Source organism: Ranitomeya variabilis, chromosome 8 (genome assembly GCF_051348905.1).
Source record: "Ranitomeya variabilis isolate aRanVar5 chromosome 8, aRanVar5.hap1, whole genome shotgun sequence".
Classification (NCBI taxonomy): Eukaryota; Metazoa; Chordata; class Amphibia; order Anura; family Dendrobatidae; genus Ranitomeya; species Ranitomeya variabilis.
The window spans coordinates 56,448,995-56,468,429 of NC_135239.1; the positions used below are offsets into that span (position 1 = coordinate 56,448,995).

A 19,435-nucleotide genomic window follows, 5' to 3' on the forward strand; every position below is an offset into this window, starting at 1 on the left:
ATTCTCAACAGTTTTCCTCTCTGCAGGCTATATCTCTAACTTTCTGTTATCTATAAGCTATTGGGGAGAGACTGGCTGCTATGATGCCTCCGATCCACAGGGAAAATAGACAGGGGGGATTTATTTTTCTTTATAGTACATATGCAGAAGCAGCATGGAGGATATTCAGCAGTACTGAGCAGTGTAGCTGTGAATCCAACACCAGGGTGAGATCAAGCACTTGTTAGAATACAGCAGCATGGTCTGTGTCACTCTTTCACCCTTCTTATCACTATTCTTATCCTCCACACTTCTCAGTTCAATAGGCAGCTGTCATCCGATCCCTTTTAGGGTACTGTCTCACAGTGGCACTTTTGTCGCTACAACGGTACGATCCGTGACGTTCCAGCGATATCCATACGATATCGCTGTGTCTGACACGCAGCAGCGATCAGGGACCCTGCTGAGAATTGTACTTCGTAGCAGATCGTTTGGAACTTTCTTTCGTCGCTGGATCTCCCGCTGTCATCGCTGGATCGTTGTGTGTGACAGCGATCCAGCGATGCGTTCGCTTGTAACCAGGGTAAACATCGGGTTACTAAGCGCAGGGCCGCGCTTAGTAACCCGATGTTTACCCAGGTTACCATCGTAAAAGTAAAAAAAACCAAACACTACATACTCACATTCCGGTGTCCGTCAGGTCTCTTGCAGTCTGCTTCCCGCACTGACTGACTCCCGGCCGGAAAGTAAGAGCAGAGCACAGCGGTGACGTCACCGCTGTGATCTGCTTTCACTTTACGGTGGCACTCAGTCAGAGCGGGAAGCAGACGGCAAGGGACCTGACGGACACCGGAATGTAAGTATGTAGTGTTTGTTTTTTTTTACTTTTACGATGGTAACCAGGGTAAACATCGGGTTACTAAGCGCGGCCCTGCGCTTAGTAACCCGATGTTTACCCTGGTTACCCGGGGCCTTCGGCATCGTTGGTCGCTGGAGAGCAGTCTGTGTGACAGCTCCCCAGCGACCACACAATGACTTTCCAACGATCACGGCCAGGTCGTATCGCTGGTTGTGATCGTTGGAAAGTTGCAGAGTGTGATAGTACCCTTAGTGAGTTGGCAGTTCAGTGAGTTGGCAGTTCGTCTTGTTTTGGTCAATTTTGCTGTGTCCCGAGAGGCAGGGCGGAAGCAATATAAGAATCTTATTATATTTGCTTGTGCCATTGATTTATACAAAGTTTCTTGAAAGGACAGCGATGTAAGGTCGGAGACCCCAATCCCAGAGATGTGCCACTTACTGGGCTGTGTTTTTGTTTCAATAAAATCAGTGTTTTATTAGCAAGAGATTATCACAAACTGCCTTGTGACTCCTGGTCTGAATCCACCCCACCAATGATTAGCAGGTTTCAATCAATATAAAGTGTACACAGAAAGCTGCTAATCATTGGTGTGGGCATAGTTATACAGGGCTCAGCATTCAGAGAACTGCTAGATCTGCAGCAGAGAGAACTGTGATTGTATCACAAGTTCAACTGCTGCACCTGGTAAACTGCGTGATGCGTCAATCCTACAAGGGTCTCTATCCTGACATCATTCTGATGTCCGATTACATTGCAACATCTGCTGACAGATTTCCTTTTACAGGGTTGCTATTATTATTTTACAATAAAGATACAAATGATAATATGGAATAGAATAAATAATGATTACACCATATACATAAAGTACCATTAACTGTTTATTTTGCAACTACTTATTAAAGAAGCACTCCTCCTCCCATCAAAGTTTTTATCCTCTTAATATATGGCAGTCATCATATTATATAACATTGTGTACTTACAATTGCTCCTTTGGTCTTTCTACCCAGCTAATTCCTCTTTTCCATTAGGTCTATGACATCACATGATTAGTAACAGACTAGATGAATCCTTCTCAACTCTATGTAACAACAAGAAGTCTATTTTCCCTGCATGAGTCATCGTTAGAACTACAACACAACCTCACTGCAAAGCCTGTGGCACGAGGGAGGAGTAGAGCAGCTGGGTCAGTAGTTGAAGAGCAGGTTGAGTTAAGCTGCCAAGCACTTTGTAGAGACCTAGAATTGTAGTTCTAATGATGACTCATGCAGGAAAAAGAAACTTCCAATTTCTACATAGATTACAAGGATTCAGCTCGTCTGTTTTCAATCATGTGATGTCATAGACCTAATGGAAAAGAGAAGAATTAAACGGATAGAAGGGCAAAATGAGCAATTTTTTGCAAAAACTTGGAAGTGAGTGCTTCTTTATATAGAAAAAATAAATCTAGCTCTACAAGATGCCTGCTCCTGGGAGCTTACAAGATGTAGGAATACTGTGGGAAATGCAGATTGTCACTGTTGATGTATGACTGCGGCCATTTATTAAATGAACGTTCGTGTTTCCTCCTACAAGAAGAGAAGCAGTGGAGACCAGGTGTGAGATTCAGCGGTGGGCAGAGAAAATATAGCGAATCTTTGATAAATCCTTTCCAGCCAAATATTTACCTACACACAATCGGGAATAAGGTAGCTGCTTGTTCGCCATATTTAATGGGAAGGTTACATGCCCGGTGGTTTGCCTTCCTCGGCTCCACGTAAATGCGCCGTTGTTGAATTGATGTTTGATTTATTCGTCTCAGAAATCAGCAGGCGAACACTAATCAGGAATCTGTTTTCTTGGACATTTCAGGTGATACGGCAGGAAGACAGCAGGTTCCCACATCCCCTCCGGCCTCGGAAAACAGCAGCGCAGCTCACAGCATCGGCAGCACACAAAGCACCCCCTGTTCTAGCAACAGCACAGCCTAACCCGAGGAGCGGCGGCGGCGGCGCAGGACGGCTGAAGAGCAGCTCCAGGGCCAGAGGTTCACAATCACCGCTTGTTGACATTAGTTCTCCAAGGCTGAAAGAAATCATTTTTTTGGGTTCTTTCTGAAAGGGAAAAAAAAGGGATCTTGGTATAATATCGGCCTGTTTTTTTTCTTTTCTGGATGAATGCAGCCTTTGGGCCCGTCTAAGAGCATCAAGCCAAAAAAAAAAGTGGTAATACTACTAATTATGCAGTGTGCAGACCTGCAACCTGGGTTTCCTTGGCTGTCAATGTGAAATGTGTGCCAGTTCTTAATAATGCTGCTTCCATCCCATTCACAGCTGTATTTCGGCGCTTCGGATCTGTACATAACGGAGGATACATATGTATATGCACACGGCGTGTATATATGTGACAGTACAGCGAGCGCTGCAGTGCAGTGACCAATACTTAGCCACTATTAAGCAGCAGGATGATGAATGTTAACCCTTTCTCTTCTCGTGTTCTTTTCTTCTGGGGGGTGTATTGTGCCATGTTGGGTAGTAAGGGGCCCAATTATCGGCCCATCTCTGACATATCGCGTCTTCATCCCGGTGTTGAGACAGATGTGTGGATAGATGCGTCTCTGTGTAACGAGTCTGCCTTCTGCACATGGAAAGACACTTTTCTCTCCAGGAGTCTTGTGGAGGAGCGCTGGCCTTCTCCCAGTATGATCAGAGCACAGACTCTTGCCTTCTCTTTTCTTTGTTTTTTTTTGTCTTTTTATCTTTTTTTGTTCTTTTTCTTTGTTCATTTTGGAATTTTGGGCACTTTGCTTTTTTTTTTTTTTTTTTTTCCATTTTTGTGTGTTTTTGTGCTTACGTATTGCTCTTGGGTGACTGTGATAAGTTGTAGAGCAATTTACATCAGTCCTCAGCTGCAATAAACATAAAGTTATAGGAAGGTTTCATTTGAATGTATGTATATAGATATCCTGGAACGTTTGGTGGGGGATCTTTTTATGGGGGGAGTAAGATTTTTTTTTTAATTTTTTTTTTTTATATAAATGCCTGTCAATTTTATGTTGCAGAATTTATTTAGCTTGAGGTTTTAAACAGTAACTTTAGGATGCCACAAAGAATATAAAAAGGTCTTTTTTTGTTAGGGTTGTTAATAACATAAAAACATAACTAGCGTCCCCATTATAATGTACACATGTAGTAAGCAATAGAAAAAAAAATCATTTTTTGATGTATAAAAGGGAATTTTGTATTGTCTCACTGACTGAATGGAATATCTGGATTATAGGTGGGAAATCTTTATTGTTTTTTGGTGTTGATATACTACACGTTCCGCTAGTACCGGGAATGGCGGCTTGTGGTTGACCGTCACTTGCCTGGAGCAAGGATGGAGACCGAGAAGTAGTTGTCAGGTATAGCGGGTGGCACTTGTCTATAGGATTCATTTTTCGGACTATAGGATTCATTTTCGCACATTTTTCGATGTCGGTGTCTCCATAGAGAACGACCCTGGTTCTTTGGGATGATACATTACTATGTTCTTTAATGTTAAGTATCTCTCCAATCTACTTTGTCTCCGTCCTGATCGCGCCGTTCTTTATGGTGAGGGATTTGGAAGGTGTGTGTTTGACTTTTGGGACTCTAACACTGGCAGCACATACATTGTATGCTTTACTTGGCCTCATACTTGGCGAGCTGACAGGGTGACATTAGAAATAATTCATCCTGGGGTTTGTCATCTGAGTAGTTACTGCCTCGTAAATGACCCGGGGCTCGCTGTAAGCCTTACAGTGATCTAACACAGCTGCGTCATAACATCAGGGACTGATAGGAGGAGAATTTCTCCAGGATTAGATGTATAGATTGGACAATTACAGCTAATGGTAAACTGAACATACACAGATGACTTCAATGGAATGGTCAAACATTGCATGTGGAGAGAATAGGACACTAATGAGCCTCGTAGGTTATTTGTTCTTAAAGGGGGTTGTGTACAGTTAGAACACTTGGCTCCTTTCTTGGGGAAACAGCGCTACTATTGGTCAGGTTTAGTACTGCAGCTTTCCCCCGTTTAAAGTAAGATGCTGAGCTGCAGTAAAAAAGAGTAGCGCTGTTACTGAAAAAAAAAGAAAAGCTATGTTTTTCTAATCTCATCCAACCTCTTTAATATTTTTAAAGACCATGATGGATGAATGGAATTTTTATTTCTCTACATATCTTGTAATCTGCCAGTCATAGAAAGACGGTATGAAGATAGAAAATAAATATATTTTTATCATGGGCTCCTAACTATTGTGGAAGAAGGTTGAGAAGCCGCCACTTTCCCCTTTTGTATGTGATCCGAATTGCAGTGAGCTTTACTTTAAACTGTAACATGTTGCGTAAAGAGGGTTTATACTTTTAGGAATTTCCAAATTTAATGGGTTTGTCCTCTTTAAAAATGCAAATTTAGATTGGGCTGATGACTTCTCGAGACTCTGGTCCATCGGTCTGTTCATTAGTCTATGGCCACTGGACTGGAGGTTTGCCAATCTCTTACCTTCCGGGATTCCTGGCGCAGAGTGGCACAACGTCATCATTGTGCCATGATGCCCGGATGATGTACATGAGCCTGGCTGATCAGAACTACTGGGGATCCTGGAAGGCAGGAAATTCAGAGACCACTGTCCTGGCCAATGGACCCCCGAGTCCCACAAATCTATCCACCCATCTCTAACTAGAAGTATAAATACATACAACTTGCTAATATTCTTCTGCTTACAAAGGCGTCCCGGAACTTCTATTTCTGGAATGTGCATAAGACGGGAGATTATTCCTTCTGATGGGACGTGACCAGTGCTGCTTAGTTGAAGGGAATGGCTGACTGCCTCATTTCAATAACTTAGACAGCCCCCTTCTTCGTCACTGCCACTGGATAGACAATGAAGGGGTCTGACTTAGATATCGAAATGAGCCAATAAGCCAGTCCCTTCACACACAGCACTGATAACGTGTCACCATGGAAGACTCTTTTACGGAAGGGGTCTACCAATATCTACAGATTGGGTCACCTCTGTAACTGTTTGTATATTACTAAGTGGTATATATTTATATAGACAACCCTTTAAAACCACCGAGTCTACCTTGGGTGCATTCTTCATGGATGTGTCTGTACCTTGACTAGCAATTTGATTTCATCTCCCGTTGCTACCTATAAGAGTGTAAAGTAGAGATGCCCATTAGTGCTGGTTGTAGAAAGATATTGTGTTGGTTACTTCCAAAGGCTTTAAAGGGGTTATCCACCTTTTGGGGATTTTTATTTTTTTTAAATAAATGCATGTAATTTCAGCTAGAAATCATGTTTGCAATTGGGTTTCGTGAAAAATGTAGTTCCGTTTTCTTTCTATAGCCGCTGTGTTACGCTGTCTATTGCTGGCTGCACAATGAGTTCTCTGAAATTCCATCAGCCAGACAGTTGAAACGGTCTGTTGGAGAATTTGTAGCTCTTTTATCTGTTCTTTTCTGAGCTTTTTCCAGCTGATTTATGACCACAGACCACATCAAAGTTGAATGTGCAGGGATTTATGACCATGGACCACATCAAAGTTGAATGTGCAGGGATTTATGACCACAGACATCATCAAAGTTGAATGTGCATGGATTTATGACCACAGACATCAACAAAATTGAATGTGCAGGGATTTATGACCACAGACATCATCAAAGTTGAATGTGCAGGGATTTATGACCACAGACATCATCAAAGTTGAATGTGCATGGATTTATGACCACATCAAAGTTGAATGTGCAGGGATTTATGACCAAGGACCACATCAAAGTTGAATGTGCATGGATTTATGACCACATCAAAGTTGAATGTGCAGGGATTTATGACCAAGGACCACATCAAAGGTGAATGTGCATGGATTTATGACCATGGACCACATCAAAGTTGAATGTGCATGGATTTATGACCACAGACATCATCAAAGGTGAATGTGCATGGATTTATGACCACAGACATCATCAAAGGTGAATGTGCATGGATTTATGACCACATCAAAGGTGAATGTGCAGGGATTTATGACCACAGGCAATATCAAAGTTGAATGTGCAGGGATTTATGACCATGGACCACATCAAAGTTGAATGTGCAGGGAAATAAGGAGTCTATGAAAGCCAAAGTGCAATATTTTTAATGAGATCCAATTGCAAAAATTATGTCTAAGTCCAAAAACATGCATTTAAGTAAAAAAAAAAGTTTTCCCTCAAAAAGTGGAAACCCCTTTACAAGGCAACTGAGCCCATGTACTAGCCTGAACTCGCTTTCCAACATTGCTGCAATAGTGCAGAGTTCAGTGGTTATATCTGATGTAATATTGTATCTCATCAAGAATCTGAGTCCATGAATTTAAAGGCTAATTTTAAATCCACTCTGCGCGGTGGCGTTAAATTGAAATCAATGTCCTTTTGTTCATTCCTACTGTTAGAAACCACTGTTGTAAAGTTTCCCCCTCTTAGCTTATGCTATTCATTTATAAAAACAAAAAAGAAAAAAAAACAATACCTATTGTTGCCACTAGAGGCAGCGGAGATTCATATAAGCTACCTGTGTTTTGGACAATCATGCGCTTTGCCAAACCTAAAGCTGAATGTATTTTTAAAGCATTTTATGTGTAAAAAAGAAAAAAAAAATAACAGAAAAACTTTAAAATGTCTTCAAAGAAGACAAGAGACTCTACTATTCCTATAGCTATATTTTACTACATTATATATAGAGTTTATATTTAAATGTTTTATGCCAAATTTACTCTATAAAACTTGTTGTGTTTTTGTATTAATCCAATTACTGTGAATTTTTAACACGACCCATTGTAAATCCCTCTACCCTAAACACACTCCATCTCATTTATTGGATTCTTGGGTAACGTCAGGCGTCCATGTTTGGGCTGGATACAATTTGTAAACACTTTAAATGTATATTTTTGAGAGAAAATGATGTGTACTATCAGTAATTTACTTTAAGTATAAGAAATATATATATATATCTACAAATGCATATTTACAGATAAGAAGCCATACACACTCTATCCAGAGTGTCGGAATCAATGACATCCCTCATCATCATAAAACAATTTCTTCACCAGTTTCCTATACGTTTCTTATAGTTTATCTATTATATAGGGCAGCATTTTCAGCAACTTTTTTTACATCCCGGGATCTGTTTTTTAAAATGAATTGAAAGCCATTAACAGCCATTAGGCGCCATGTGAAAAAATAAGGATTAGGGAAAAAAAAGCTGCTCTTTTCTAAAAACAGTGCCACCCCTGTGAGCAGGTTGTATTTGGTATTACAACTCAGTTTCATTAAAGGGATATTCTGGTCGACATAAGTTATAATCTAATCACCAGTAAGTGACTGGTTAAACTTAAGGCCTATGTTGTCTGCACGTGTATGTTGCGTTCTCAGGAGCTGAGCCTGCACCATACGCAGCAGATGCTGGCTGTGTTACATAGCTGGCATCTGCCTTTAAGTGCAGCGTACAGAGCTGGCTCCGGTCACTGCAGTTTAACTATTTAAATACCGCTATCAATCACTGACATTTAAATGTCGCGATTGTCTGCACATGGGCTGACTCCCATGAAATGTGAATGCGAGTCTCTATGGGTTCTCATGGCAGCCGGGCATCAGCTAAAGGCCCCCATGGGTGCCATCTTTGGCCTCCTGTGAAGCCCAGCCCGTGGCTGTGCTTAATAGAATGTAATATATGGACAAAATGACAATCATATGGATAAAAAAATGCGATCATAGATAGGTTCTAGTCCCCATTGGGGACTAAAGATTATTTTTTGCCTTTTGTAAATATATATATATATATATATATATATATATATATATATATATATATATATATATATATATATATACAGTATATATATATATACATATATATATATATATACATATATATATATATATATATATATATATATATATATATATATATATAATTCTTATCATCCCCCATTAAAAAAACTAATAAAATTATTAAAAATGAAGCATATTTTTAACACCATGTCCATAAAAGTCCAATTTATCAAATTATAATAATGAATTAACCTGAACAGTAAACTACATAAAAGAAAAACTAAATTGAAATTCCAGAATTACAGAAATAAAAAGCAATGAAATCATTATCTGTATAATACTTGTATACACTTGTCTCAGAAAACGTTGCAACGAACTTAAATATACTTGTATTTTTTTTTTTCACGAATTTCCATATTTTTTTTTTCACAACCTAAAAAAAATAAAAGCCGTGAGGGTATGATACAGTTAATTAGGTGGCCATTTATGTTGACCAGAATCCCCCTTTAGGTTATGATACAGCCAATGGACGGCAAACTTTTTCTTTTTTCTAATCCTGTCCCTTTAAACTTGGCCATTATTAACATTTCCGTTTGCACTAACTTTCATTAATAAATCCCCAGAAGGGATTAATAAAACAAAAAGAAAAAGGTGGTGTTTGCCCTAGAAAATGGCAGCTGGTGTCTGATTAGTTGCCTAGGATGACACTTTTTCCTTAAAATAATAAAATTTAATAAATGTAAAAAATGTGATAAAATGTTCCCATAATGTTCTTTATTTATCAAGGTAACTGTACATGGAGGCAGATGGCGTTGCAGTACAGTAACCAGATAAGGGAATTAATCTTCATAATTTCATATGTTAAGGGAATTGTGTTTGTCTGTAATTCTTTGGCTCTATGGAACATTTTCAATGTTGATTATCTTGTGTTGGACCCTCGTGGTGGAATTCTGTAGGTATAATTGTGAATGTATGCTGGAGCCACTTGCAGTGTATGGGGCATTGGTCCTGAAACTGTAAATTTTTCTAAATGCCCAAAGTATTTTGGAACATGGTGACAACTATTGGTCAGGAGGAAATAATAAACTCTTTCTAGAAGACAATGGTGTCTACACTACCATCCTGGTCAGTATCCATTGTCTTCTGTTGGGATGGGGAATCGAGGTGTTGGCCCATAAGTTGCTGTCACTTGCAATATTTCATGGCTAATACAATAAGTCGCTCACGATTCAGTGACTTTATCCGCCATCTCTGCCGCTTGTGCAGACGTTGGAAACTGTAAGATCCATTGTGCTCACTTTGTGCATAAATACTTCTTGTAGTCACGTGCATCTCACCAAACAAATGAGTTAACCATTCGTAAATGTGCAAATTATAAAATGTTTCCTGTTTATCTGTTTTCCGTGGTGATATAATCCCCATTAATATTCCTATGATACCGGCTCATTTACTTATTTATACTGCTGTGAAGCCACTTTGCATCGTACAGTCACTGAAGAGTATAGAATACGCAATAAACATTGGAGCGTCACAATTAAAAGGGTTTGCCAATTTAAGGAGTTATGTCCAGCATGACGGCATTCTTCCAAAATGGCACCACTGCCATCATGGTTTCCAGTAGAGTTGTAATACCACATACTACCCATGTGTGATGCTGTTTGGGACTAAAGCAGTTATGTTTTTAATGGGACTCCGTCAGCACAAAATGACTGTTCAAACCAAGCACATCTGTACTGTGTCCCCAAACCGTTCAGTTGACCTTCCTACCAACTTTTTTTTTTTGTGCACTCTCTTCTTCACTAATTGACAGCTCTGGCTTTACAGGAGGCAGAGTAGGGTAGAAATAGATATAAAAACAATTAGGAGGGAAGTTGCACTGAACTGTTGACAAGGTTATGACTGAGCTCATGTGCTTGGTTTGAACAGTCAGCTTGTGGTGACAGGGTTAACCTTAACGTTACAACTTTGTTTACATTATTGCAAACCAACAATGTAGAGGAAGGCTGCTCCATCATAGGCAAAAACTAAAGTAACCTTAACAACAAAATCATGTTCCCATGTACTGTGCATTGTATATATCCGTGTGTCTGACTACATTTACATGTTTGCTAAAATTCTCACCACGGTTCTCAGATTTCTACTTTCATACATTATTTTCTCGTTATACAAAAGTTACAGTTGAGTTTCCTATGGTAAAATGTATAATAAAATAGGGGCATATGAAATAATACTTTATTTGTATCACTGTTAGAATTCTGACTCATCTTGTATGTATCATCCTGTTAAGCGTTTTCCTTCCTTTCCTCTTCTTGAAGAGTCAGTACAGAATAGCTATAAACATGATTGCCATTTGTCAGCAGTTCTACATCTCTCCATGGGATGTATCTGTCCATTCTCCGGACCTGCAATACCACACACAGCCTGTGGACAGGTGAGGCACTGTTTTTTGGAAGAAAGCAGTAATGTTTTTTTTTTATCCTGTAAACTCTTTTTAATGAAAATATTCACTTTCTTGACATTTGTACATTAAATCAAAGACTCCAGTTAACTTTTAACTCTATTCTATAACTCTGGATCCATTAATCCCAAATTGTCTGTTAGACGGATGTACTATTCTGTAATGTGTAATCTACCTCATTTGCGAAGATGTTTTAAGGGTTGCCCTTGCAGTTACACACAATGTTTATCAGAGGGAATTTTATTTTGCTTTAAATCAGGAATTTTAGGTTCTTCTGGCATTTCCATGTCCATTCATTATTAAAAAAAAAATACAATTTTACAGTTTTTGCCATTGTAATATAATGCCACTGGCCTGAATAAAAGGGCTGCAATTCTCATATTCCAGCACAATTCTCGATTGTTTCATTGTTTATATTTTGTACAAATTTGATATTTTAATGTGTCACCTTCTATTGTGCATAATAAAGATATATATATATATATAAATATTTTTCATGTTGAGTTTTATTATTTAATTTTGGTCTATTTGAAGGGCAATTATGACCATCTTTCTGGAGGGACAAGGAGGGCTCAGGTATCCATTCTCCTAAAATGTATGGGGGACACAGAGATGACCATGTGCCACCCCTTTTTGCTTTAATTTGGAAAGTACATGAAAGCAGCCACACTCACACAAGCATTTCTGTGACCAGTCGGTTGGGGGCTGTCCAGGATGGCATAGTGGGCAAAATAAGACTAATTATAATTACTATAGTTTTAGGAGAGGTATCCAGTATTTAAAGGGGTTGTCAGGGACTTTAACATTGATGGCTTATCCTCAGGATAGGCATTCAATATGTGGTCAGTTGGGGAGCTGCATACAACCCCCCCAATCATCTGTTCTTGGTGCCAGTGGTGATCAGCTGGGAAGCTGCATATCACACTGTGTAGTGACTGCAGCCGGGTATTGCACATCCGCCGGGAATAGTTGATCGGCGGGGTGTCACATCCCCACCAATCGGATAGTGATCAACTATCCTAAAGATAGGCCATAAATGTAAAGGTCCCAGGCAGTCCTGGCAGTAAGAAACTTGCTTCAAAGAAGCGGGTTTTACTTAGTTGTTGTTGCGTTTTTTGCTGCATTTTTGGTGCATTTTTGTCAGGTTACATTTGTTTCTTGTGCATGCCGATAAAGTTTAGTGCATGAAAAAAAAAACCATATTCTACTTAATCCATGTTTTGGCACCAAAAACGCAGCAAAAACTGATACTTGCATTTTTCCAGCATTTTTTCAGCGTCTTTTGCACCTCCTGTTGCTTTCAATGGATGAAAAACGCTAAAAGAAGTAACATGCTGCATTTGGCAGAAACCAAGGTATTGCATAAAATCCTCAGGACAAAAAAAAACAAAAAACTGTGTGCATGACATTTCTGAAATCTCAGACTTTGCTGGTACTGTAAAACACAGCCGAAAATTAGCATAGAGAAAAGCTGAGAAATCGCAACGTGTGAACATGGCCTCAATGTTATTGAATATCTACTGTGTGTCACATTATGGCGTTGACTTGTGGGAAAGATTTTAATTATTTATTATAAAGGAAAAAATTAAAGGGTTATAGTTTTTGTAATTAAGCAATCACCCTTTCATGATACTTGTGAGCAAATTAGTTGTATCCCAGAAAGAAAGAAAATTACTTTGTTAATGACACCTACTAAGTCAGTATCCGACTCTATAGAGCAGCGATCCCCAACCTTTTTGACCTAGAGAGCCACATTCAGCTCTGAGAGGGGGTCACGAGCAACATCCTGCTCCTGTCCCCCTCAACCAAAGCCCCCATATACGGGAATAATGATAACCGAAGCTTTTCCACTAAGATCCAGGGGTTACCACAATGCCCCAATTCAGTATTCTCCCATCAAGGACTCCCAACACACCGTCGCATCCAGCTTCAAGAACCTCCTCTACCAGGTGATATCATCCTCCATACCGAAAACATCTCTAAACCCCTAAGACCAGTATATGAGAAACCAGATCTGCTTTTCTGTGCAGGGCCACTCAAAAATTCACCATTTTGAGATGTGCTCTTCATACCCATTTGCTAGACCTGGAGCTAATGCACCAAGTTGGCCACAATTCATGGGACCGTGAGCCACATGTGGCTCCAGAGCTACAGGTTGGGGACCCCTGCTATAGAGAGACGTGCAACAGGACGAGGAAGATTAATGCAGCCAGACACTCATCTACAATTAGCTGTTGTTCATAAGTATTTTCCCATAGAACTTTGCCAAGAAAACTCCTACGGATCCAGGCTTCCACCTCCAAAAAGAAGACAAAAAAAAGCATCAAGGGTGTCTTATTCAGTAGCCAAACCCTGCTCTTGTGGATAGATACTCTCAAACAGTTGAGTGTCTGGCTTGGCTGATCCTTAGTGTTTTCGCAAGGCTCATTAAGGGGTTAAATAATAGACTTTTTGGGTGGCACTAGATTTCTTTCTAGGAGAGCTACCGTAATTGGGCAATTTTTCGATACAGAGACACTGGGATTTAAACTCATTACAAGATTATAACAAAAGATAAAAAACAATGAAATAATAATAATAACCTTGTGCATGTAAAATACTGTGCATCACTCTCGGTAGTGCAGATAAGTGCATATATTGCCTGATTGTTGTGGTTTGTACTGCTGGCTTTCTCTAGAAACATAATCTTGCTCCATCAGTCAATCTTAATAATAGTTTTGACCACAGTTTCCCTTTACATTAGTTCATTCAGAAGGTACCATCCCCAGCAGTAAACCAGACCTCTTACTGAAGGAAACTTACGTTCTTGCCAAGTAAGCCTTTTATTCCTTATTAGAAATATAATTCTTCTACGGATTTTTAAGGTTAAGACCCAAATCTTTGCAAGGAACCTTGGCTTAGCTGCGTCTTCATAAGGAAAATAAATTATGCTCCATTGCATTATAAAATATGTTCTATTACTCCAGCCGCATACTGCCTGTTTGTTTATTCCATAACCCATAGATCAGATATAAAGCGTATGACCTTAAAATATTCCACTTGAAGGATAAGCGTGGAAGGAAAAAGATTTGGGTCTGTTGTGAATAGAAGGCATTTTAGTTTATTCAGAAAACAGCATTGCCCTGGAGGTAAGTGTTCATGGTTTATACACGGAGAAAGAAACGGGAACTTGGTGCAGCTCGTGAATTATGGATGAAGAACTTTATAGACGCAACGCTAAAGAATTTTTAATCTTTTTTTAATGTGTAACCAGCTACGCATTTTGGAAACAGCCTCTTTCTTTATATATTACACCAGTAATTATAAATGCACACTGTAAGCATCCATGTAACAATTATTAAAAGAAAACAAAGACTTTGGGATGCTTGTGGATTTTGTTTTGATATATAAGAGATAGTCCAGTGATACGAACTTACCTGCAATTTCTATCGCAATTCATAGAAAACTGAAATCCACGTTCAGATGGTAGATGTAACAGCTCTGCTGGCATCACGGCATGGCCTCTCATCTCTCACACTATCTTACCCACTGCTCCAGGTCATGATGTGGTTTCTGTTTCATGCCAGCTCCATGTTCTGTGTCTCTGCTCTCTGCATGCTTCCTGGCTGTGTGTATAGGGGGGCGGCGCCTGAACTCTCTGGTTCTTATAGGAATCAGGTGCATCTGTCTAATCTGTTCCTGACCAATTGCCAGGAGACCTCCAGTATTTAGTGCAGCTCCACCCAGTGGTCTGGGCCTGTGCAATGTGTTAGCTCAGTTAGTGTTTAGCTTCTGAGTTTGCCAGACCTTGCTCTGAGTTACTCCCTCTCTGGAGGCCTTTCTCTGTGCTATTGCCTTGGTCTTGTTGTGCGCCCTCCAGGAGGCAGAATATCCTGGTCCCTGTGTCTTTGTCCTTGTTTCTTGTCTTGTTCCATTTCCTTGTCTGAACTTAGTCTTATCTCAGGTCTCCTTGTCTGTAGCTTCCTTCCCTGCTGTGTCTTTCCTTGTGTTCTCAGTCTGCTTACACTCCGTACTCTTGCGGCTCTGCCTGCTCTGTACCTTTGTGGCTTTACCTCTGCTCCGCACTCCTGCGGTTCTGCTCCTTTCTACTCTGCTTATCTTCTGCTGCAGTTATCCCTTGCTGCAGCTCCTCTCCACATTCCTTGTGGCTCCGCTCTGCTTTGCTGCAGAAACCTCTCGCTGCAGCTCCTCTCCGTATTTCTTGCGGTTCTGCTCTGCTTAGCTTTTGCTGCTACACTATCTCTTGCTGCTCTACCATTCCTATCCGCAGCCTTGCGGTTCTCTTCCTGTGTGAACAGGTCCCAACCTGTTCCTTCATACCTCATTCCTTTCTGCTTGTTTCCTTTCCTGCACCTCCTGTGTGAACAGGTCCCTACCTGTTCCTCCAGACTATATATCCGTACCTGCACCTCCAGTGTGAACAGGTCCCCACCTGTTCCTTCATAAACCACATCAACCAGTCCTGTGTTCTCTGCCATACCTTCCAATCCAGTGTTCCTGCCAGTCCTGCCGTGCCTTCCAGTCCTGTGTTCCTGCCGTACTAGCCAATCGTGTGTTTCCTGCCGTCCCTGCCAGCCCTGTGTTCTCTGCCGTGTCTCTGCCAGCCCTGTGTTCTCTGCCAGTCCTGTGTCTCAGCCGTGCCAGCCTACTCATCTGAGTTTCAGCCGTGCTCTTCTGCCAGCCCTGCCTGATGCCCTCACCAATCCTGGTGTTCCTGTCTCCCAAGTGGGATCAGCAGCCACAGCCAGACACCACCCTGGAGTAGCACCTGGCAGCTGCCTGCTGCACAAGCCTGACCTCACCATCAGAGGCTCCAGTGAAAACCTAGGCAGCTGTCATAGTCACGCCCCTTCCAGAGTAGTCTGGTTTGTGGCACAGTGGGGCCACAAGCCTCCCGAGCTCACGCCCACCAGTCAGGGCGTGAGCGTGACAGTAGAGTATTGCATGCTTCCAATGTTATCTCTCTTGCTTTCAATATAACTCTGCTTGTTCAAAGGGACCCATCAATTGCTCAAAAAAATCACTCTCTTTTCCTTTTAATACTGTATCATTCCATTGCAGAGATGTTCACATTTGTTACTTTTGGAGCACAGTATGTGAAATCTCTGCTTTGCAGTTGTATTAGGCATTTGTTCAAAGTTGTCTTTGGAAGTGTGTACTTTCACCCCTGCCTTCCAGTTGCTGCTAATCACAGCTTGGCATTGGTCGACCAGGATCAGATGCTGCCCAAAGGTGTCACATTATGACTGTTAGTGACTAAGGAAATGGGCCCTGAACCGTCCCTAGGACCGGGGCCCTAACTATACCTGCTCCCAAAGGTACCTCTAAAGGTGAGGAGGTTTGGGCCACCAGCCTTACAGTTCTCCTGTTATTCCCTAAGCTGTCTCTTCCTCTTTCCCCAGAAGGCCCAGGACAGAAATGCTAGTGTATCAACTGTATCAACACATAAGACAGACAGGGATAACAGAAAGCAACAGACATACAAACACTCACCAGAGGTAGAGCGGTATATTGGGAAGGATAGGAAAGTACCAACCAAATGAGAATGGGATAATGTGTAAAGCATACACTCAAAAACGGCACGCAAGAATCTCCACTAGCAACAACGATCTCCAACTCAGCACAGCGACTCCAAGGAGCTAGGAAGCAAAGCTTTCACTGGCATGCAAAAGAAGGTTTGGCCAGGTTTTGTAGGGAGAGGTAATGACCAGATCAGAAGAAGCTGAATGTTTCTGACCAGCATAGAAAGGGTCGGACTCGTTAATCTCTTCAGCACCAAAGGAAAGCAAATCTATTTAATATGGGACACAAACACACAGGCTAAATGGAAAATCTGCGATTCACAGTATATAGTGATCTTCTAACCCCCAGATCTCCCAGGAGGACGTGACACACTTGTGACAAAAGGTGATCAGGCAGAGTCACAGATGGGTGTGACTACAGCACGAGATCATTTTTATCAACCAAGTTCAGATGATGCCCAACGGTGATTGGACAGAGTCATAGAGGTGGAGGACTTCACGCCCCTAGATAGAACTCATGTGAAATGCTGTTGGACTACAAGATTTCTTGGTGTCAAAAAAATAAAAAAGGCATATCTCCACAACAAAGTGACAATGTGACAGAAAACAGTGGCAGGTTCAGGGGAGCATGGGGATTTTGGCAAGGTAACAAGCTCAGTTTTTTGGACATATGACAGGCCCTCTTTAAGTAGGTCTCTTAGACTTTATAAGACTTGTGTACTTACTTTGAAAATCCATGTCTGTATAATGTTGAAATTAAGATGAGCATTTTATGAGTTCAGCTATAGAGTTCATGAGTCAAAGTGTATTCAGTCTCCGCCCACCCAGCCTGATTGACAGCTGCAGCTTGTACTGAGCAATGTGAGAGTTCAGCAGAGAAGAGGAACCCTGAGGAGTTGTCAAGCATGCTAGGTGGGCAGAGAATAAATTCAGCTTTCATAAATATACATACAGTCATATAAGATGCTGTATTTACTTTGAAATTCCATGTCAATAAGGGCTACGAGATCTATTTAATAACGTACTGTATAAAGCATATTTTGCGTAATCTGGTGACAGGTTCGTTTTAATTACGGTTATAAAATGACTGCAGTAATACAAATGTCTATCCTTACCTTGACAGCAAGGAGCGCATATTTTCAAAATGCTTTATGGTTAATGAATGAGGTCTACACAGTATCTAACTATAGATTGTCAGCTGTTGTGCAACTACCGCTACCAGAATTACAAGCCAGGAAGTGGCCGGAGAATCATCCCTGGCAGAATATCATGGGATTTACTGCTTAATAGCAGCTGGAAACCGCAGGTTCCTGACTCTTGACCTAGCCACACTCATAAGTAAAGCAATACAACTCCGCAACATGTGCTGATCTAGATTAAAGGGTGCGGGGTAAAAAGTGGAGATGATACAAATAAAATAAAAGGGAAGATAACTCGTTGTAAGATATTGTGTGAGATATACTGTATATTGTGATAGATTTCATTCATGGTAATGGCAAATGATTTTGACCCCAGCAGAATTGCTTTGTGGGTCATAAATTATTAGTAGGTGGTCCGTTATCCCATGATAATAATCTAATTGGAAACATATGATATAATAGAAGCTAATTGCTGGAGATTTGTTTTTATAGTAACCAGGTCCAGTAAAGGCAGTTCTTATTTTACAAGACCTTTTATTTTAGTACTGGCAGGAATACACATACTGCAAGGAAATCCAAACCCACAGAGTAACAGAAGCAAAAAGGAACAATATTTAGCTACATTGGGTTTGTTCTTCTATTTGCTGCCAGCTGAGCACATTTCAGCTTTTGAATCTAAATATGTCCAACAGTATATACTCATTCACTTAAAAAGTCTTTTTTAGCTAGGGAGGGGTGCTGTTTCTATGATATAGAACTTTTAAGGGTTGTCCTATGAACAAAGTACATTTTAAATAATAGATCTTGGAATAATAAGTTCCAAAATTGGATGTGTTATTTTTTTTCCTGTGCTGAGATAATCTTATAAATGTGACCCGGCTACAGTGGGGAAAATAAGTATTTGATACACTGCCAATTTTGCAAGTTTTCCCATCTACAAAAAATGTAGAGGTCTTTAATTTTTATCGTAGGTACACTTCTACTGTGAGAGACAGAAGCTAAAAATAAAAACCAGAAAATCACATTGTACGATTTTTACATAATTAATTTGCATTTTATTGCATGAAATAAGTATTTGATAGAAAAGAAAAACAGAACTTAATACTTGGTACAGAGACCTTTGTTTGCAATTAGAGATGTCAGACGTTTCCTGTAGTCCTTGACCTAGTTTGCACACACTGCAGCAGGGATTTTTGCCCACTCCTCCATGCAGATCATCTCCAGATCTTTCAAGTTTCGGTACTGTCGCTGGGCAACATTGAGTTTCAGCTCTCTCCAAAGATTTTCTATTGGGTTTAGGTCTGGAGACTGGCTAGGCCACTCCAGGACAATGAAATGCTTCTTACGGAGCCACTCCTTAGTTGCCCTGGCTGTGTGTTTCGGGTCATTGTCACGCTGGAAGACCCAGCCAAGACCCATCTTCAATGCTCTTACTTTGAGAAAATGGTTGTTGCCCAAAATCTCATAACACATGACCCCACCCATCCTCCCTTCAATATGGTACAGTAGTACTGTTCCCTTGGCAGAAAAGCAACCCCAAAGTATGATGGTTCCCCCACCATGCTTCACTGTTGGAATGGTGTTCTTGGGGCTGTACTCATCCTTCTTCCTCCAAACACGGCAAGAGGAGTTTATACCAAAAAGTTCTATTTTGGTCATATCTG

General features: G+C 40.7%; 1 protein-coding gene across 2 annotated transcripts in view; it reads left to right on the forward strand.

The window, feature by feature from the left end:
• The window catches only part of TGFBR3 (transforming growth factor beta receptor 3), a 205,387-nt gene extending 200,463 nt beyond the window's left edge, over positions 1–4,924 (forward strand). Inside the window, exon 15 of one of the 2 annotated variants that reach the window (XM_077278844.1) lies at positions 2,687–4,924. In XM_077278844.1, the coding sequence (XP_077134959.1) occupies positions 2,687–2,805 (119 nt within the window). In that variant the 3' untranslated portion in view covers positions 2,806–4,924. The remainder of the gene's footprint in view (positions 1–2,686) is intronic. The other variant, XM_077278842.1, reaches the window with a different exon arrangement.
• The last annotated feature ends 14,511 nt before the right edge of the window (positions 4,925–19,435 follow it).